The sequence below is a fragment of the Odocoileus virginianus genome, chromosome 4, assembly GCF_023699985.2.
Source record: "Odocoileus virginianus isolate 20LAN1187 ecotype Illinois chromosome 4, Ovbor_1.2, whole genome shotgun sequence".
Classification (NCBI taxonomy): domain Eukaryota; kingdom Metazoa; phylum Chordata; class Mammalia; order Artiodactyla; family Cervidae; genus Odocoileus; species Odocoileus virginianus.
The window spans coordinates 8,784,338-8,805,605 of NC_069677.1; the positions used below are offsets into that span (position 1 = coordinate 8,784,338).

A 21,268-nucleotide genomic window follows, 5' to 3' on the forward strand; every position below is an offset into this window, starting at 1 on the left:
TCTTTAGTCTGGAGAGAAGTCATGGGTATAGGTAACACTAAATAACTTGGGTGTCAAAACTGCTGAAATCCCCTGCTTGTGTCAAGAGGCCAGCCCAGAGAGTGTCTTAATTTATCAATGAGGGATATAGAACATGCCTGGAATGACAGTGTCATTTCACTCAGGTATCTACATATGACTTCTTTCATAGGTGTCATGGTATATATTAGCCCAGCTCTTGATAAAGTGAACATCTACACTCCTCTCTACAATCTGCTAAACTCCACTCTAAGACTGGCCACTGTACAAGTTGCATGTCAATAGGGGCTCTCAGCTGAAATTCCTTCACTGAACAATGCATGGGGAGGTATTATTTGCTGAGACTAATTCATTCATTATTCAAGTTTTAAAAACGGTTTAATCATATTTTGGTCTTCCCAGGTGGCTCAGTGGTAAAGAATCTGCCTGCCAAGCAGGAAACGTAGGTTTGATCCTTGAGTCAGGAAGATCCTCTGGAGAAGGGAATGGCAACCTACTCTAGCACCTTTGCCTGGGAAATCTCATGGACATAGGAGCCTGGTGGGCTACTGTCTATGGGATTGCAAAGAGTCGGACATGACTTAGCAACTAAACAACAAGAACAACAACAATATATTATTTTTTAAGGACAGTAACTGGTTCAAAAAAGAGCATATAAAATCCCTTGTTCTGAACACTAAGAATCATTAGACTTTTATTATACTAAATAGGTGTGTTTAAGAAATATCTGGAGAACACTAATTTGAGGGGGTGCCAAATTATCATTTTACTAGGGAATCCCCAGTGTCTCTGTTGGCCTGCCAGTCCTGCATGAGGAGTTGAACAGGTGCTCTGCATCTGTGGGGTCCTGGGTCTTGGTGTGAAGGGGAAACGACAGACAATGCTCATCTGCTCTAGTCTATGACTCCTTGACCTTGGTACCACTTGCTAGCTGGAAACTCCTGCCCACCCTTCCATGCTCAGAATACTTCCCCACACCCTTTACTGTCTCTTAAAGGAGCCCCTCTTACAATCACTCCTAGGACCTTCCAGCCTCTCCAGCCAGGCACTCAGACTCTCCAATTTTCCTTTTCACTTGAAAACCCCATTCTTCTCCAACTCTTTGAAAAACCCCTGGGAAACCAGCCAAAGGGAGATCTGGGGGTAGACTGGTTAATGAGATGCAAAGAGGGCACTGGGGAAGTATGAACCGAGTCGGCTGGACTGTGGGACGAGTCACTGCCAGGAGCAGTTCTGTCTTCCCCTGAGGGGGTGACAATACTGGATGGGGGGGAGGTGGATAAGACCTATGGTCCTGGCTCTGGGGCTGCTCTGCCATCAAAAGGAATTCACACAGAAAACTGGAAAAGAGAAGTTTCTGAAATATTCATGAGCAATAAGGAAGCAGTGAGGACCGATGGTCCTGTCCTCTTTCTTGCTGCTCCTCTCAGGCCCCAGCCTAACTCTCCCATAAGCCTCTCATCCTCATGTATTTTTTGAGACAGAAGGGTTTCTGACTCAGAGCCAACTTAGCATCCTTGAGCTACTGGCTGGGAAGAGGGAAGCCAAAGGTGCTAGCTCGAGGTAGGAGACCAGAGAGTAACTGGCTGAGGCCTGGTACCATGGATATCAGGCATGATCGAGGATCTACTTATGAGGCTGCCTCAGTAAAGTACAGGGACTGGGTGTCAGGTCACCCAGCTCTGTTCCTAAGCTCCTGTGGGAAAATGGGTTAGGGAGTCAAGATAAGAGTATGTACACATTTGCCAGGTACCAGGCATTTATCAATACTTTGGTAAAGTATTGAACATCTCTGAAACTCTGTTTTTCCCAATGGAAAACAAAGAGGTTAACCTCACTACTCCATCAAGTCCCCTGTATTTCTGACTTTCTGAGATTCTGTGATCCTACAAACAGAGAAACCAGCCCTAGTCAAAGCACCATGACTTAATTTGGCACTTGGTTGTCAGCACTGGTGTACATTAGCAACTACTTCCTGATCTGTTGCAATGTCTCCTGTGGGTTTGGTCTCTCTGTTAGACCCATAAGCTCTCCAAGGGCAGAGACTGTCTTCACCTCCAATAATCCTTCTCCCAACTCAGTGCTTAGGAGCAAAGGGCCTGAGAGAGAATTGAAGGTAGTCAGCATAAACCAGGAGGCCTGGATGGCCGCTGAATCCCATTCCCTAGGCTCCAGCGTTTTCCTTTTGCTTCCATCCTCACATGCTCATTATCTACAACTACTAACCACCAGGCCGGCCTGCTGGCCATAAAAGGTTAAAAGCCTACTAGCAATGACTTCACCTCTCAGCAAGGAGTAACAGCCAGGTAGGGCCCTCTCATTTCAACTCTTGTCCTGTGCTCCCCAGTTTTCCCACTGCCCAGAGTACCCACCTTCAACTCTGCGTTTGCTCTCTCAGCTCCTCACGAAGACACTCGACTCCTTTCTAGCTGCTGCCACTTCAGAGCAAGAAACTCTGAGCTGCTATTTCAGTTCCGTATTCAGGTTTTCTGTCATTTCCTGCCACTCTGTCCTCACAACTGCTTCCTGAAGTTTGAGTCAGTTCCTTCTGCTTAGGTATTTGAATAAAAAAGGATTAAATGCTCTGTGCTTACTCTTTTGCAAGACTTTGAGGGTTCTGGAGATCCTTAAAAAGTGCTGCTCTCTCAGAATTTATAGTCTGGTCAGGGAAGCAAAATATTTAATTAGAAAACACATAGAAGAATGCTGTAGAATAGCATTTGTACCCTAAACAGATGGGCAGTTGCATCTGTTTATAATAAAGAAATTTAGAGAATTTGGTATGGACTGAAGGGATAAGAAAGGATTAATGGAAAAAAATGATTTTTATGTGGATTTTGAAACATAAGATTTAAAAAGAAACTCATTACCTTACCCACACTACTTAAAACTGGGGTTTTACATATAATAGATGTGGGAGTTAACTAATAGGGGAAAGGTAAGACATAGACACAGAGGGAGGAAGGTTCAGATATTCTTTAGGGGGAGGTGAGGAGTCAGAGCTAATTCAGAAAGATTTAGTCCCAGGCAATAAGTCAAAGCTATGGTTTTTCCAGCAGTCATGCATGGATGTGAGACTTGGATCATAAAGAAGGCTGAGCACCAAAGAATTGATGCCTTCAAATTGTGGTCCTGGAGAAGACTCTTGAGAGTCCCTTGGACTGCAAGTAGATCAAACCAGTCAGTCCTAAAGGAAATCAACCCTGAGTATTCATTGGAAGGACTGATGCTGAAGCTGAAGCTCCAATACTCTGGCCACCTGACGCAAACAGCCAACTCATTGAAAAAGACCCGGATGCTGGGAAAGATTGAAGGCAAAAGAAGGAGGTGGAAGAGGATGAGGTGGTTAGATAGCATCACAGACTCAATGGACATGAATTTGAGCAAACTCTGGGAGATAGTGAAGGACAGAGAAGCCTGGCATACTGCAGTTCATGGAGTCACAAAGAGTTGGACACAACTTAGTGTCTGAACTACAAGAAGTAGGAAGAAATCTCATTAGAACTGATTCAAATGTATTCTTTTTAATGGCTGAATAGTATTCCATTGTGAATATGAGTTCTCTCAGTTCTAATGAGATGGATAAAACTGGAGCCCATTATACAGAGTGAAGTAAGCCAGAAAGATAAAAACCAATACAGTATACTAATGCATATATATGGAATTTTAAAAGATGGTAATGATAACCCTATATGCAAGACAGAAAAAGAGACACAGATGTATAGAACAGACTTTTGGACTCTGTGGGAGAAGGCGAGGGTGGGATGATCTGAGAGAATAGCATTGAAACATGTATATTATCAAGTGTGAAACAGATCGCCAGCCCAGGTTGGATGTATGAGACAAGTGCTCAGGGCTGGTGCACTGGGAAGACCCAAAGGGATGGGATGAGGAGGGAGGTGGTGGTGGGGATCAGGATGGGGAACACATGTAAATCCATGGCTGATTCATGTCAATGTATGGCAAAAACCACTACAATATTGTAAAGTAATTAGCCTCGAACTAATAAAAATAAAAATAAATGAAAAAAAAAAAAAAGAAGTAGGAAGAAATCTGAAAGAACTAAGTGGTACAAGATGATGGAAGGTCCTTGTGGCATTCTGTATTACTGTTCCACAAGATTTGCTGCCCCTCCCTTCCCTCTTGAAGACAGACTTGCTCTGGTTGACTGTTCTGACCAGCAAAATATAGGAAGTAAAACACATCACTTTCTAGTGGAGACTTCAAGACTAGCAGGAACTTTGCTAGGCTCCTTGACATTAAGCCACAGGTGAGCCCTAAGGGAACTCAGGATGGAGACAAATGAGCTGCCCCCTGCCAAGTCCTTAGCCACTGCACCCACCTCATAGGCACACCTGAGGGGACTCAGCAAGGGAAAGAACAGGACACTAGCCCTAGATAGCTAAGATGCATAACAATGAGCCCAGACTTAAATCTTCTCATGCATAGAAAATTCATTAACTTGGGATATCTGGTTTTCTTTGTTGTTCAGTCACTCCATTATGTCCTACTCTTTGCAACCCCATGGACTGTAGCACACCAGGCTTCCCTATCCTTCACCATCTCCCAGAGCTCACCCAAACTCATGTCCTTCGAATCCGTGATGCCATCCAACCATCTTGTCCTGTCGTCCCCTTCTCCTCCCACCTTCAATCTTTCCCAGAATCAGGGTCTTTTCCAGTGAGTCAGTTCTTCACATCAGGTGGCCTAAATATTGGAGCTTCAGGTTCAGCATCAGTCTTTCTAATGAATATTCAGGACTGATTTCCTTTAGGACTGACTGGTTTGATCTCCTTGCAGTCCAAGGGACTCTCAAGTCTTCTCCAACACCACAGCTCAAAAGCATCAGTTTTTTGGTGTTCAGCCTTCTTTATGGTTCAACTCTCACATCCATACATGACTACTGGAAAAACCATAGCTTTGACTAGATGGACCTTTGTTGGCAAAGTAATGTCTCTGCTTTTTAATACCGTCTAGGTTTGTCATGGAGAATGCAATGGCATCCCACTCCAGTACTCTTGCCTGGAAAATCCCATGGACGGAGGAGCCTGGTAGGCTGTGGTCCATGGGGTCGCTAAGAGTCGGACACCACTGAGCGACTTCACTTTCACTTTTCACTTTCATGCATTGGAGAAGGAAATGGCAACCCACTCCAGTGTTCTTGCCTGGAGAATCCCAGGGATGGGGGAACCTGATGGGCTGCCGTCTATGGGGTCACACAGAGTCGGACATGACTGAAGTGACTTAGCAGCAGCAGCAGCAGCAGCAGGTTTGTCATAGATTTTCTTTAATAAACAGTAATTTGGTTTTCTCTAGTTAACAGTAATCTTTTGAAGTTTCAACTGACTGCAGGGTCTTTACACCACTCCTATATGTCCTGGCTCCTCCCTTACCTCTCTGTAGCAGTTCCAGAGAAATATCTGGAAGGCTGTGGCCTGGGTTTAAGTCCTCAGTTTTGTCTGCCAAATGAAACAGAATTCTCAACTTTTAGGTTGTGCTTTTTTTCCTCCGACCGACACAAAACAACTTGCAACTCTCTGGAGTGGCTCCTCTGGCAGCCTAGGTCCCATAGTGACAGTCCCCAACTAAAAATGACAACACAAGTAGAGCCCCACTCATTGTGTGAAGGACTTGGAATCTGACTAAAACAGAATCCTAAAAAATAATTGCTGTTTTAGCTACTGAGAATTTGGGAGTATTTGTTAGTGTATCTGACCAAGCCTCTCCTAATCTTGATTGACATGGAGTTCTGACCTGAATTGCTCAGTTGTGAGCTCCCCAGTAGATTCAAACAGGGCCTGGATGAAGTATGTCCAAAATACAGAGGAGGGCAATCTAAGGATTCTACACCTAATGTGGAGATTACCTACTTTTCCTACCCGATAACCTATTTATTATGGCAGCACCAAGGTTATTATAAGGAAGAGTAAGAACAGGGAAAAAATCTTCTAGATCATTTTGAATCCTAAATTTGCGCCAAAAAATAGAAACAATCAGACCAGATATTGTGACACACCATCCAGGTATGGTTGTTTAGAGAAATCAAAGAATTTAATCAGTGACCAGAAAGCCCATGTTGGATAAAGAAGATATGGTACATATATACAATGGAATAATACCCAGCCATAGAAATGAAGTAATGCCATTTGCAGCAATATAGACAGATCTAGAGATTATCATACTAAGTCAGAAAGAGAAAGACAAATACCATATGATATCACTTATATGTGCAATCTAAAATATGACACAAATAAACTTACCTACAAAACAGAGACAGACTCAGAGTCACAGAGAACAGACTGGTTGCCAAGCGGTAGGAGTGGATGGGAGAGGGATGGGTTGGGAGTTTGAGGTTACTAACTGCCAACTATTATATAAAGAATGAATAAATGATAAGTTCCTAATGTATAGAGCAGAGAACTATATTTAATATCCAGTGATAATAATGAAAAAGAATATGAAAAATGTATAACTGAATCACTTTGCTGTACAGTAAAAATTAACACATTGTAAATCAACTATACTTCAATACAATTAAAAGAAAAAAAAGCAAGTCCATCTTCCCTTTAGCAAATGTCCCAAGTTCATTCCTAATGAGAGGCAGTAAAACACAGCAAGCATGGGCTTTAAAGTTAGATAGACGTGGTTCAAAATTTATTGTACCTTGAGAAAGTGAGTTAGCTTTTCTCAAGCAGTGACCTGATGTTTTGTTCAGTTGCTCTTTGTGACCCTGTGGGCTGCAGTGGGCCAGGTTTCCTTGTTCTTCACTTTCAGAGTTTGCTCAAACTCATGTCCATTGAGTCAGTGATGTCATCCAACCATCTCATCTTCTGTCATCCCCTTCTCCTTTTGTCCTCAATCTTTCCCAGCATTGGGGTCTTTTCCAATGAGTCAGCTCTTCACATCAGGTGGCCAAAGTATTGGAGCTTCTGAACTTGATATAAACAAATAATAATGCCCATCCTGCTTTTCTCCTATGAGACTTACCTTCCCTACTCTACTCCTACCCAGAGGGATCCCTGGGGATCAAGTATTTTCAATGCGCACCAGATAGTTCTTCCAGGTCCAGGCAAAAACCTGCATGAATCTCATGCCCAAAGGCTCAGCTTTGTTTGGTTCATTATTAGGATGGCATCTCCTCACTCCATTTCACCACCTGAGATCTAGCTAAGCCTAGAAAGATGCGTGCAGCCAGATGTTGGCCAGTGGGAAGGAAGCCTAGATATGCACAGCTGTCTACCTCTATATTAACTCCTGGCTACCCCATCCCTAATTCCTCTATGTTCCTTCCTCCCCTCAGCAAGCAAACACATATATGTAACCTCCTGTGTATACACACACACACCACCACAATATTTCATTCTGAAAATAATTTTATTAATTTACACCTGTTCAGGAAAGCTCCTGGGTTGCTGTGACCATGATTTGGTCACCAGAGAACAAAGGATTAGAGCAGATCAGTGTGTCCACCAGTTCTCTCTCCTCTTTGGGTAGTGAGAGCAGGCAGGGGACATGTGCAAAATGAGAAAATAACCAGTCGGTAAGGGTTGGGGCCGGGGAATAGGCACAAACGGAATTCAAACCTGGCTGTCATTCTCAGGCTTGGATTTAAATATTTTGTCTTCTCTATAGTCTCCCTCTATTTCCTTCAGCTCCCTGTTACCACAAAGGGCAGATGACAACACGTGGAGAAGCTGGAATAAGTGTCACCAACTGCAAAGCAGCTTTGGACTTCAGGAGGCTAGGGGTGGTTGTCACACCAGTCCAATCTCCCTGGCTGGGATTCAGCGCCTCACCTAGGGCTGGTTCCCAGTATACTGTCAGGGGTTCCCAGTGTACTATCTTAGGGCTCACATTCGAGGCTTATCCAGATAACACAGGAATGATGAGTATTGAATTCCACTGTCCATAGCCAGCTTCTCTTGCCTTTCAGTGAAAGGAAAGGCACAGGCCACTTCACATCTCAGTACACATGTGATGATCAAGGGATAAACAGTGGGATCCTCACCGTACAGTCAGGACCATGAGTCTCACTCCAATTAAGTCTGAACAGACAGGGAAGGAGATGCTGTCCTCCTCTGTGATCCAACAGCTAACACCCCTGGGGAGTTCTTCCACTCTTGCTCCATTTTGCCAGTGACCTAATTAGATATCCTATGAGGTAATGTTCCCTGGAACATTCCCCCTGCCATGTTTATGGTAGGTCCACGTCCTCCGAAGTGGGAGAAAATTATAAGGTACACGAGGGAAAGAAAGTATCAATCAGAATGATACTGGACTTCCGTTTATTAGGCTTATTTGGAACCATCCTCCTGGCTGAAAGACATTTCCTCAGCATCTTTCACAGGACCATAAAATATCAGGGCCCTGCAAAACCTGAACAAATATTGGGCTCAATAACCAATGCAGAAGTGTCAGGCCTTGGGCAATAGAAGAAAGCAGAATCACTGGCCCCTGCAGCTCTAACCTGTGCTCATATCCACCTCTGTTTTTACAGGCACTTTCTGTGGAGAATTGGAGAAGAGGATCTGTAAGTGGGAAGACTGTACCACTGGAATTGATGGTTTTGATGTTAGAGGTGAGGAAGTTCCAAGTTCTTGGGGGAGTGGTCCAAAAGGTGAGAACTAGGCTTATAGATGGCCTGTGAGACATAGAACGAGTAGGACATGAACCATCAGAAAGTAGACAGCTGCCAACAGCGGTACCCTTGTCCGGGAGTGACAGAGAGAACGCAGGACCCGCTTCCAGCCAGCACCACTCCGGGTCTGAAAAGAAAATGTGGAAATCAGAGTCTCACCCTAGAGAGATCTGCCCTGTTTCCTTCTCCAACCACTGCAGAGAAGGGTATCCTGAGAGGAAAACTCCTTGGGGCCAGCAGCTTGGTACATCCCAATAGTTTCCTTCAGCCTTTCATACCCTTCCAATCTCAGGCCCATGTTCCTTCTCCTTGACCCCTTGCCCTCAACACAGCCAGCCCGTCTGATAGCACAGTGCCCTTTCTTCACCCTTCTCTCTTCTTACCCTCCGACAACTGCTGCTTGTAAGATCTATTAACAGCGCCTGCTCCTGGGAGCCGCAGGAGCCAATGATAGGAGACCGGGCAGAGTCCCATTCACCATGCTCCAACCTGAATTAAGGAAAAAAAAGAGGCATTGGTTCATGGCATGAGAGGCTGATCAGGTGAAATCACCCTGGACATCTTGCCATGGGATGCAGTGTAAGGGACTTGCAGCTCCCATGGCCCCGTCCCCATGCAAGGAGTGAAAGGGTAGACAGGTTTCTTTCAGCAGCAGTAGAGATGGTAATAATTACCAAGAATTGACTGCCTACTGTGTATCAGATGCTGGATCAGGTGTTTTACATATGTTTAATTCTCAGGTTTAAGGTTGGTGGTGTTATCTTCAAAGTAAGACTTAAAGAAGTAAAAAGTACTTGTCCACAATGGTACATCCAGTAAAATGTAAAGCCAGAATTCAAAACCCAGCTGTGTCTCTAAACCTCATGCTCTTTATATCCTGCTATACCACACCTGGCTCAGAGAAACTCTTTTATTTTTTTCCCTGTTTATTAAAATCTAATATGCAAAAGAATTCAAGAAAGATTTTTGTGGGGTTTTTACAATTAAACTCAACTGCAGCCTCTATTGCTTTCTGTTTAATTTTTTGCTAATTTGCTTACTTATTTAATACTAGAACTTCTCCATTTAATGAAGAAGCTGTTTTTATCCACTCAACGGTTTCTCACAAAAACAAGAATTGACCCTCAGAATGGGAGAAAAAAATAGCAAATGAAACATGTGACAAAGGATTAATTTCCAAAATATACAAACAGCTCATACAACTCAATACCAGAAAAACAAACAACCCAATCAGAAAGTGGGAAAAAGACCTAAACAGACGTTTCTCCAAAGAAGACATATACATGGTAAATAAACACATGAAAAGATGCTCAACATCACTCATTATTAGAGAAATTCAAATCAAAACTACAATAAGATATCATCTCACATTGGTCAGAATAGCCCTCATCAAAAAGTCTACAACCAATAAATGCTGGAGAAGATGTGGAGAAAAGGGAATGCTCTTGCACTGTTGGTGGGGAATGTAAATTGATAGAGCCACTATGGAAGACTGTACGGAGATCCCTTAAAAAACTAGGTATAAAATCACCATATGACCCAGCAATCCCATTCTTAGGCATATACCCTGAGGAAACCAAAATTGAAAGAGAAACATGTATCCCATTGTTCACGGCAGCACTATTTAGAATAGCTAGAACACAGAAGCAACCTAGATGTCCATTGACAGATGAATGGATAAAAAAGTTGTGGTACATATACACAGTGGAATATTACTCAGCCATAAAAAGGAATGCATTTGAGTCAGTTCTAATGAGGTAGATACCTAGAACCTATTATACTGAGTGAAGTGAGTCAGAAAGAGAAAGATAAATACCATATTCTAACACATATATATGGAGTCTAGAAAAATGGTATTGAAGAATTTATTTACAGGGCAACAATGGAGAAACAGACATAGAGAACAGACTTATGGACACAGGGAGAGGGGAGAAGAGGGGGAGATGTATGGAAAGAGTAACATGGAACTTACATTACCATATGTAAAATGATAGCCAATGGGAATTTGCTGTATGCTCAGGAAACTCAAACAGGGGCTCTCTATCAACCTAGAGGGGTGGGATGGGGAGGAGATGGGAGGGAGGTTCAAAAGGGAGGGGATATATGTACACCTATGGCTGATTCATGTTGAGGTTTGACAGAAAACAGCAAAATTCTGTAAAGCAATTATACTTCAATTAAAAAAAATGCCATGAGAATTGTATCAAGGTGCTGCAAGTAACACAGCACACAGCTGATCAATCATTTGCCTAGAGGGATGCACTTCTTAATTGTGTGGGGAGGCTGAAACTCTACTCCTGATGTTTCCTCTACATGAAGGGATGTTGATTAGCCTAAAACTCCTGCATTCTCTTTATAGGGCCCACACTTTTCTCAGGCGTGAAGGAACACTTTAATCTGCTTTGTGAGCCTGGAAAGAGAAACTCAATGTGCCCAGCCTAGCTCCATCCTCCTCCTCCATCTCCTCATGAGAGCCCGACTGGCTGCACAGGACCCCTTCTGTGTCTGTTCCTCCATAAGATAAGCTTTTTAGGGGCAGCCTTGATGCAAACAGCATGGTCTGGTACCATGCAGGTCAGTCTGTCACTGTAGGCTAGGCTGAGTAAGGATGAGATGTTTGTAAGCATTGGTGGGCTGTTTTTAAATGGCAAGTCCACTGAGTTCCATAGGCATTGTGGAGTATGTGTCAGGTGCTAACAGGACAACAGCAGTGCCAGGTCTGGGGAGGCAGCACTCAATTAGCTGCCTCGATATCCATTCTGCATTAGGGCCAAAGAGGGAATTGTGGATGGGCTGAGCTTGGATTACCGTGGCTTGTCTTGAGCCCACTCTTGCTACAGCACCCATCTCAGGATGAGAACTGCTGCTGCTGCTGCTGCTGCTAAGTCACTTCAGTCGTGTCCGACTCCATGTGACCCCATAGACGGCAGCCCACCAGGCTCCCCCATCCCTGGGATTCTCCAGGCAAGAACACTGGAGTGGGTTGCCATTTCCTTCTCCAACGTGTGAAAGTGAAAAGTGAAAGTGAAGTTGCTCAGTCGTGTCCGACTCTTAACAACCCCATGGACCGCAGCCTACCAGGCTCCTCCATCCATGGGAATTTCCAGGCAAGCGTACTGGAGTGGGGTGCCATTGCCTTCTCCGCAGGATGAGAACTAGATCCTATTTATTCCCAAGTCTGGCCATGAAATGCATACAAGTACAATCAAAAAGGGCTTCTCTGGTAGCTCAGCTGTAAAGAATCCACCTGCAATGCAGGAGAACCTCGTTCGACCCCTGGCTTGGGAAGATCCCCTAAAGAAGGGATAGGCTACCCACTCCAGTATTCTTGGGCTTCCCTGGTGGCTCAGATGGTAAACAATCCAAATGCAATATGGGAGAACTGGGTTTGATCCCTGGGTTGGGAAGATTCCCTGGAGGAGGGCATGGCAATCCACTCCAGCGTTCTTGCCTGGAGAATCCCCATGGACAGAGGAGCCTGGTAGGCTGCAGTCCATGAGGTCACAGAGAGTTGGACATGACTGAGCAACTAAGCACACACACACACAGAATCAGAAAGGGTCAGAAATGAAGACAGGCTGTGTCCCTCGGTCCTTTACCGCCTGATCTGCTCCTCGGCTGTGGCGAGGGCAGCCTCAGCAGCCACTCTTTGGTCTCGTTCTTCTTCCAGCAGTTTTCTCAATTCGTTCATCTCCTGTTTAGTGTTGGAGAGCTGTTTCTGGGCCTCGGAAAAGCTTCACGACAAAAGGAAAACAACAGCATCACTAGATGCAGGACAGAGTTGCAGATATAGGGATCTGAAGTCTTCCTAAGCTTATAAAGCATGGAAATTTATAGAAGGCTGTACAAACACAATGAGTATTTTAAAAGAATGCCTGTCAAAAGATTAAATAAAGCTGCAGGAAATGCCTTCAGAGATTTTAGGGACTTCTGAATATCTCTCATTTGAATATCATAATCTTAGTAAGATGTGTGTGTGTAGGGAGGGTCTGTTTTACAAACTACTCACACTCAATTTGTTATTATAATTGTTACTTTATAATGCTCACATTAATCCTGTGAGGCCAGTAAGATAAGAAGACACATTAAATCCATACAATGGACTCCTGTTCTAACTAGATGACCACCCAAGTGCTGCCTACACAGCGCACACTCCAGGGTTGAGAGCTGCTCCCCCACCTTAGCTGTGGCTCGCTCAGTTCTTCAGCATCACCTTTCCTGTGACCGCCATTCTTTTCCTGGGGAGCTCCTGGAGCAACATCTATATTTAGTGGCCCCTGGAAGAAGAATAAATTTAGTAATTCAGTGATGAAACCACTCAAGAAATTGTGCTCAGAGAAAATGAGAACTTGCTTAGGCATTGGAGAAAAAAGAGAAATCTTGGAGAGGAATACCTCTATTATCACTCTCTTCAAGTTCAGATGTATAAGTAAGAATCTTCTGCTCTAATAGATTAATCTCCTACATAAAACTCGTCATTAGACTTTCCTCCAGATTCTCATTCTTGAATCTCTCCTCTCAAAAGTTTCAAGGCTGGTCACTGACTCCCTCTTGCTTCTAGTGGAGACCCATCTACTTTCCAGAAGCCACTCTGGTCCCTGCCTGATTCAGCCACTCCTCCCACCCCTCTCCTCTTCCTGCCATGTCCTATTCCCCTCCACGCTCATTCTCAGTCTTCATCGACTTCAACAACCTCCCCTCTCCACGGCTGTCAACAACTCTGCCAATTTTGTTTCTCAGGTCCAAATCTCCCTACAGCTTTCCTATTACTTGAAGCAAAAAGCCTTCCAAAAGCCTCAGTCATCACTGTTTACCACTCACTTTTTAATTTCTCTCCCACCAGTTCACTCAATGGACATGAATTTGAGTAAGCTCCGGGAGTTGGTGATGAACAGGGAAGCCTGGTGTGCTGTAGTCCATGGGGTCGCAAAGAGTTGGACACAACTAAGCGACTGAACTGAACTGAACCTCACTGTTGATCATTTTCCTTCTAATCCATTCACTCTTCAGTTTTTCTTGGACCTTATTCCTCCACTCCTCTCCTCACTGTTTCCATCACACCTATTTGATCTTCAGCCTGAAGACATCGACCTTTTCGAGGCTGTGCTTTATGCTTTATCATCCGTGCTCAATTTCCCAACACTTTCCCCAGCCTCTCACCTTTTCACTCACAGCTTGCAGCTCTTGAACCTGCTTCTCCAGGACTGCACAGTGACTGAAAAGGTCACTGTAGTGCTGCTGGTTCTCACGGAGACTCTGACTGGTGTCACAGAGCTGAATAGAAAGGGTATTTTTCTCTTCCAGCAGTTGAGAGAACTGAAATAGGAGAGACGATAAGCACTAGTCCACAGGACTGTTTCACTAGGAGCAGGCAGTGTGCATGCTTAGTCATATCTGACTCTTTACAACTCTGTAACCCACCAGGCTCCCTGTCCATGAGATTTTTCAGGCAAGAATACTGGAGCATGCTGCCATTTCCTCCTCCAGGGGATCTTCCTGGTCCAGGGATCGAATCTGCATCTCCTGCATCCTGCACTGGCAGGGAGATTCTTTACCACTGAGCCACCTGGGAAGCCCCACAATCGGCAGAGATATAAACAAAGTCTGAGCATCCATGGAAAGAATTAGGGTGGTGGCTTGGAGAGGAGACATTCTATGCTGACAGCCCATCTGCTACTACCCATGCTAGAGCCCAAGAAGCAGTGCTCCTAGTTAGCTGGGACCCAGATAGTGGAAGCTTTAATATCCCCAAACTGTGAACTCCATGAAGAGTCACTGTGTATCCTCAATACCAAGCATATGGCTAGGCTCACAGAAGGTAGATAATAGTTATTGTTTGCTGAATGATGAATAAGTGAATGATCGACCCTAGGGATGGAGATGTTCTGATTCTTGATCTGGGTGCTGCTTATACAGGTGTCCTTACTTCATGAAAATAAACCAGACTGTATTTGTGATTTTTGCACCTTTTGGTGTTTTACCCCACTAAAATATTTACATGAAAAATGTTTCAGTTGCTATTCACTGCAGTTTCAAGTATCATGCTAGAAAGACAAATGCCCAGAGTGATTCACAGTCTAATCTTCAGGAAAGCAAATATAACAAGGTTGAGATGGGATTTAGTTTATAGAAGGAGGAGGTGTTAAGAGGTATGAAGGGCAGAACTTTGTGGAAACAACTGACTAGGCTGAAAGAGGAACTGGGTAGGATCTGCTCTGGAGTCTCCCCACCATAGCACCCCCTGAAAACTCCCAGAAAACACCCCCAATAAAGGCTCTATAATTTTACCAATTCACTGTGACCAACTAACCTACTTGAAAAAATGCAAATTTTAAATGCAAATTTTTTTTTAACTCTGCCAGAGTTAACAGTGTTATCAGTCTCTGATACTTCAATGTTAGTTAGTTGAATTTAACAACATTTAATGAGTGCCTTCTACACAAACCAGGCACTGTATTTTTCATGTATATTACCATATTTACCCCCAGACTGACCTGCTGCTAACACTTTGGGCAAATTACTTAATATCTCTGGGCCTTAATTTCCTAATCTGAGTATAGCCTACTGATCTTTACCATTTTTGGATCACAGATCCCTTGGTGAATGCCTGAGTTTTTGTGATGAGAAACTTACAAACACATCATTTTGTGTATAATTTTTGGACATTTATATTGATAGTCCTCCTCAAAGCTAATTTTTGGATCCCAGAGTCTAAATGGTCACTCAAATTCCTCCTAGCACTAACATAAACTACCTAGCTGGGTTCCTCTGAAGAAGGCAGAACCAGGTGAGGTGCTGCCAGAGAATAATCTGACAAGTCAGAGACAACACGAGTATAATGATTCATAAGATGGTGAGGGAAGGGAAGCAGGTGATGAAGGAAGAGAAGCCAAAGAATGGATGAGGGGAGAAGACAGATATGAGAAGGCACTGAGAATAATTTTCTTTTTTGTTGCCTTGGCCTTTGCTCTAGGGACCAGATGGCAAAGCAGCTCTTCCTATAGAAAGAGGTCCATCTACTCCCAGCATACTTCCTAGAGTGTCTAGAGCAGCCAGCGCGGGGTTCAGGAAAAAGCAAATTGGCTTCTTTAATTCCACAACATTAGACAGACAGTGAGGAAGCTTACAAATGGAGTAGAATGAAGAGCAGACCCCTCACCTCTATCACTTTGTCTAATCGCATATGCAAGCCTCCTTCCTGAGACTCTTCCCTGCTACACACTAGTGAGAAATACCGGGGAGCTCGCTGGAGGATTTGTGAGGAGTTATGGGGAGATGATGTTGGGTAGGAAGCCTTCCTAAAGGAGTTGGTTTTTACCATTCTTATTGAATGGGCTTCTCCAAATCACTCCCAAGGGCTCTGCAAAGGCGAGGAAAAAGAAATGGCCCTGTGTCTGGTGCTTTTAAGTGAGGGATCCAGGCTCTGAGAAAGGTAAAACTTCTGTCTTCTAACAGAGCTAGAGCCTAAGCTTAAACAGCTTCTATTTACCTTCTTGCTTTTAGTCATGGAAACAAGAAATTGAACTTCAGGCTAGCAGGGAACACATACCTTGCTGTTCAGTTGCTGAATTCTTAACTCCTTTTGGTGAATTTCTTTTAAGCTGTCATTGAGCTGAGTCCTAAGATGCTCTGTCTCATAAACTAGGTTTTGTGATCCATTGAGGGAAACTGATGTCTCTGGGGATGCCTGCCAGGATATAAACACTGATGAAACTCTCTCCAAACATTGTGCATACTTAAATCCTTCCCTCCGGAAACCCTGCCCACCTCACAGGAAATAATCACAGATGGCTTGCCTAATAGTGGCAGATAAGCACTCAGCTTGCAGGAAGCTAACATTTCCTCCAAGCAGCAATCAGCGCTGGAATTACTCACCTGTCTTTGGTACTGCACTTTGTGGGTCTCAGTCTGTGAGGAAGAAGATCTCAATTCCCTCACAAGGTTCTGCAGATGGCTGAGCTGCTGATCTTTATCTGCGATAGCCATAAGGTATTGCTCCTTCATTCTCCTCTCATGCATTTCCCAGGAATTCTTCTCCATCCTAGAGAAAACATGAAATAGGCATAGGCAAATATATACTTGTGAGACAAAGATAAATAATTACATATTCAAACATCTAATGGGATGTGGAGATGTAGTTGAAAATACATAACCAGAGTGAAATTTATGTTATAAATAGAATTGTGCAGCAAGATGATGAAGTGGAACTTAAAAGAACTCTAACTGGCAGGACTGGGGAAGATTTCACAGAAAAGTAGGTATTTGATCTGAACTCTGAACAATGAGTCAGGTTTCCATAATGAGAAAAGTATTACAGGTTGAGAACAGAACAAAAGCACAAGAATGAATATACATAGTGAGTTTTGGAACTGTTGTAGTACATAGTGTGGAGAGTGGATAGAGCAGGAAGTGAAGATGAAGAGGAAAGAAGTCAGACTCTGTGGGGGCACTGAACACCATACTAAATAAAATTTACTCTGTAAGCAATGGGAAACCACTGTAATTCTTTAGAACAACATCAGGGTTATGAGGATGCCACTGTAGAGTCTGAAAGAGCTGGGTTCAAACGCTGGCTGTGTTCTACACGAGGCATGAGACCCTGAGTAAAAGTTACTTAATCTCTCTGAGCCTCATGGGTGAAATGGGAATAAATGATCTATTCCTTAGAATTATTGTGATGATTTAATGAGATACTATATGTCATGCACCAAACACAGGTGAGTACTTCCAACGCTGATTGCTGCTCAGTGGTAACCACTACCCAGGAAGCATCAGCTTCCTGCATGCTACATGTCCATCTGCCACTATTAGGCAAACCATCTGATCACTTACTGTGAGGAGGGCAGAGTTCTGGAGGGAAGGATTTACATATTAACTGCTGCTATTTATTTATCCTCTGAATTTGACCAAGAGGCAGGCCTCTATTTGATTCTAGCTAATTTTCTGCAGAACAAGCAAAGCTGCCTCTGTGCCAGATTCTTTAGTTCTACTTCTCGCTACACTATGCCTGAAAAAAAAAAAGGGGGTTGTAAACAAATTTGTGCAGCATCTCTTTGACTAGTTTCTATTTTTCCCAATAATGCAAGATTTTGTTTTAACTACATCAGACTTTTTTGTCTTTTTCTCTAGAAATAATGTAAAATGGTCCTTTCTTTTCTAAAGGACATAAATCTATTATGAAAGAATCCTGCTATGTCAAAAGGTGACTTGGATTACAGACAGATTTTTTTTTCCAAAAAGACAGAACAATAAAACTTAGAAAGTAAAATAAATTTTTATTACAAGGCCACCATATGGAAAAGGTACAGAAATCCTCTAATACACTTTCTCTAATATTTGTCTGTGAAAAATGAGAGAGAATAAGAAAGGAGGAGTATGAAAAATGAGAGAGAATAAGAAAGGAGGAGTATAAGAGTGAGAAAGATCACAGATCTTTTTATAAAGCTTCAAATAGCCTTTTTTTTTTTGAAAGATGGACAAGTAGTTACAGTCTGGAGAGACCCTCAGTGGAGAATAGGAGCTAAGGAACAAGCTGATTACTTAAGAGAACAGCCATAAAAGGGCCATACCTCATTACCCCTTAAGTAAGAGAGCACAGGAACCAGAGCAGACTAAGCAAACCAGTAGTTAAAGTAGAAGAGAAAGGTTATTGCATAAATCCAGGCTGTTCTGATTAGCCAACCCCAGTGCCATAGAAACCTGAATGAGATGTTCCAGCTTTTTCAAGTTTGGAAAGCTCGTTTCTCGAAAGTATTTCAAGGGCACGACAGGGATCCTGTTTTAAAAAGATATTCAGCAAAGAAACTGGTCCTAAAGTCAGTGAATCAAATCTGTCTTCATGTCTTTTTCCTTCTAAAGGTAAAGTAAAATGTCTTCCTTTCCTTCTTATAATTTACTCACAGCCATTTGATATATAATTTTTATTACCTTCAAAACTGCTTAAATGTGGAAGGTAAAGAGAGAAAGGCTAACAGAATGGTGACAATGCAGAAAAAAAAATCAATAGACCAGAAATCATTTTTTTCTCCCTCTTTTTCTCTTCCCTAAGGGTCACCTTTATCAGGAAAGTCTTCATTCAGAATCTCTGCCAGGAAGTTTCAAGAGGAACAAGTGGCTGCAAAAAACAAGTCTTTAAACCATGCACCTCTTCTTTGGTTTTTAGTAGCAACTTGACACACTATTCTTTTAGTTCAGTTCAGTTCAGTCGCCAGTCATGTCTGACACTTTGCAACCTCATGAGCTGCAGCACATCAGGCCTACCTGTCCAACACCAACTCCTGGAGCCCACCCAAACTCATGTCCATTGAGTCGATGATGCCATCCAACCACCTCATCCTCTGTCATCTCCTCTTCCTCCTGCTCTCAATCTTTCCCAGCATCAGGGTCTTTTCTTTCTTATTTTTACATTTATTTTTATTAGTTGGAGGCTAATTACTTTACAATACTGTAGTGGTTTTTGTCATACATTGACATGAATCAGCCATGGATTTACATGTATTCCCCATCCCGATCCCCTCCCGCCCACACCTCCCTCTCTACCCGATCCCTCTGGGTCTTCCCAGTGCACCAGGCCTGAGCACTTGTCTCATGCATCCAACCTGAGCTGGTGATCAGGGTCTTTTCAAATGAGTCAGCTCTTCGCATCAGGTAGCCAAAGTACTGGAGTTTCAGCTTCAGCATCAGTCCTTCCAATGAACACCCAGGACTGATCTCCTTTAGGATGGACTGGTTGAATCTCCTTGCAGTCCAAGGGACTCTCAAGAGTCTTCTCCAACACCACCATTCAAAAGCATCAACCTTTATAATGGACTGGTTGGACCTCCTTGCAGTCCAAGGGACTCTCAAGAGTCTTCTCCAACACCACAGTTCAAAAGCATCAATTCTTTGGTGCTCAGCTTTCTTTATAGTCCAACTCTCACATCCATACATGACTACTGGAAACACCATAGCCTCGACTAGATGGACCTTTGTCGGCAAAGTAATGTCTCTGCTTTTTAATATGCTGTCTAGGTTGGTCATAACTTTCCCTCTAAGGAGTAAGCATCTTTTAATTTCATGGCTGCAATCACCATCTGCAGTGATTTTGCAGCCCAAAAAAATAGTCTGTCAGTTTCCACTGTTTCCCCATCTATCTGCCATGAAGTGATGGGACCAGATGCCATGATCTTAGTTTTCTGAATGTTGAGCTTTAAACCAACTTTTTCACTCTCCTCTTTCACTTTCATCAAGAGGCTCTTTAGTTCCTCTTCACTTTCTGCCATAAGGGTTGGTGTCATCTGCATATCTGAGGTTATTGATATTTCTCCCGGCAATCTTGATTCCAGCTTATGATTCTTCCAGCCCAGCATTTCTCATGATGTACTCTGCATATAAGTTAAATCAGCAGGGTGACAATATACAGCCTTGATGTACTCCTTTTCCTATTTGGAATCAGTCTGTTGTTCCATGTCCAGTTCTAACTGTTGCTTCCTGACCTGCATACAGATATCTCAGAAGGCAGGTCAGGTGGTCTGGTATTCCAATCTCTTTCAGAATTTTCCACAGTTTATTGTGATCCACACAGTCAAAGGCTTTGGCATAGTCAATAAAGCAGAAATAGATGTTTTTCTGAAACTCTCTTGCTTTTTCAATGATCCAGTGGATATTAGCAATTTGATCTCTGGTTCCTCTGCCTTTTCTAAATCCAGCTTGAACATCTGGAAGTTCATGGTTTATGTCTTGTTGAAGCCTGGCTTGGAGAATTTTGAGCATTACTTTACTAGCATGTGAGATGAGTGCAACTGTGCGGTAGTTTGAGCATTCTTTGGCATTTCCTTTCTTTTGGATTGGAATGAAAACTGACCTTTTCCAGTCCTGTGGCCACTACTGAGTTTTCCAAATTTGCTGGCACATTGAGTGCAGCACTTTCATAGCATCATCTTTTAGGATTTGAAATAGCTCAACTGGAATTCCATCACCTCCACTAGCTTTGTAGTGATGCTTCCTAAGGCCCACTTGACTTCACACTCCAGGATGTCTGGCTCTAGGTGAGTGATCACACCATCGTGATTAACTGGGTCGTGAAGATCTTTTTTGTATAGTTCTTCTGTGTATTCTTGCCAGCTCTTCTTAATATCTTCTGCTTCTGTCAGGTCCATACCATTTCTGTCCTTTATTGAGCCCATCTTTGCATGAAATGTCCCCTTGGTATCTCTAATTTTCTTGAAGAGATCTCTAGTCCTTCCCATTCTATTGTTTTCCTCTATTTCTTTTTTTATGATCTCGGAGAAAGGCTTTCTTATCTCTCCTTGCTATTCTTTGGAACTTTGTATTCAAATGGGTGTATCTTTCCTTTTCGCTTCTCTTCTTTTCACAGCTATTTGTAAGGCTCCTCAGACAGCCATTTTGCTTTTTTGCATTTCTTTTTCCTGGGGATGATCTTGATCCCTGTCTCCTGTACAACGTCACAAACCTACGTCCATAGTTCATCAGGCACTCTGTCTATCAGATCTAGTCCCTTAAATCTATTTGTCACTTCCACTGTATAATCATAAGGGATCTGATTTAGGTTACCTGAATGGTTTAGTGGTTTTCCCCACTTTCTTAAATTTAAGTCTGAATTTGGCAATAAGG

The 21,268-nt window shown here is 43.1% G+C and overlaps 2 protein-coding genes across 13 annotated transcripts in view; both read right to left on the reverse strand.

Moving 5' to 3' along the window:
• The window catches only part of HCLS1 (hematopoietic cell-specific Lyn substrate 1), a 32,595-nt gene extending 30,094 nt beyond the window's left edge, over positions 1-2,501 (reverse strand). For both annotated transcript variants that reach the window (XM_070466036.1, XM_020894169.2), the window contains exon 1: positions 2,391-2,501. The gene's annotated coding sequence lies outside the window, so the exon portion shown is untranslated. The remainder of the gene's footprint in view (positions 1-2,390) is intronic.
• Positions 2,502-7,373: 4,872 nt separating this feature from the next.
• Positions 7,374-21,268, reverse strand: part of GOLGB1 (golgin B1) — a 74,564-nt gene continuing 60,669 nt past the window's right edge. For all 11 annotated transcript variants that reach the window (XM_070466044.1, XM_070466043.1, XM_070466040.1 and 8 more), the window contains 7 exons: positions 16,532-16,697; positions 16,206-16,343; positions 13,817-13,972; positions 12,836-12,933; positions 12,256-12,390; positions 9,040-9,145; positions 7,374-8,783 (listed from right to left, as the gene is read on the reverse strand). In XM_070466044.1, the coding sequence (XP_070322145.1) occupies positions 8,649-8,783; positions 9,040-9,145; positions 12,256-12,390; positions 12,836-12,933; positions 13,817-13,972; positions 16,206-16,343; positions 16,532-16,697 (934 nt within the window). In that variant the 3' untranslated portion in view covers positions 7,374-8,648. The remainder of the gene's footprint in view (positions 8,784-9,039; positions 9,146-12,255; positions 12,391-12,835; positions 12,934-13,816; positions 13,973-16,205; positions 16,344-16,531; positions 16,698-21,268) is intronic.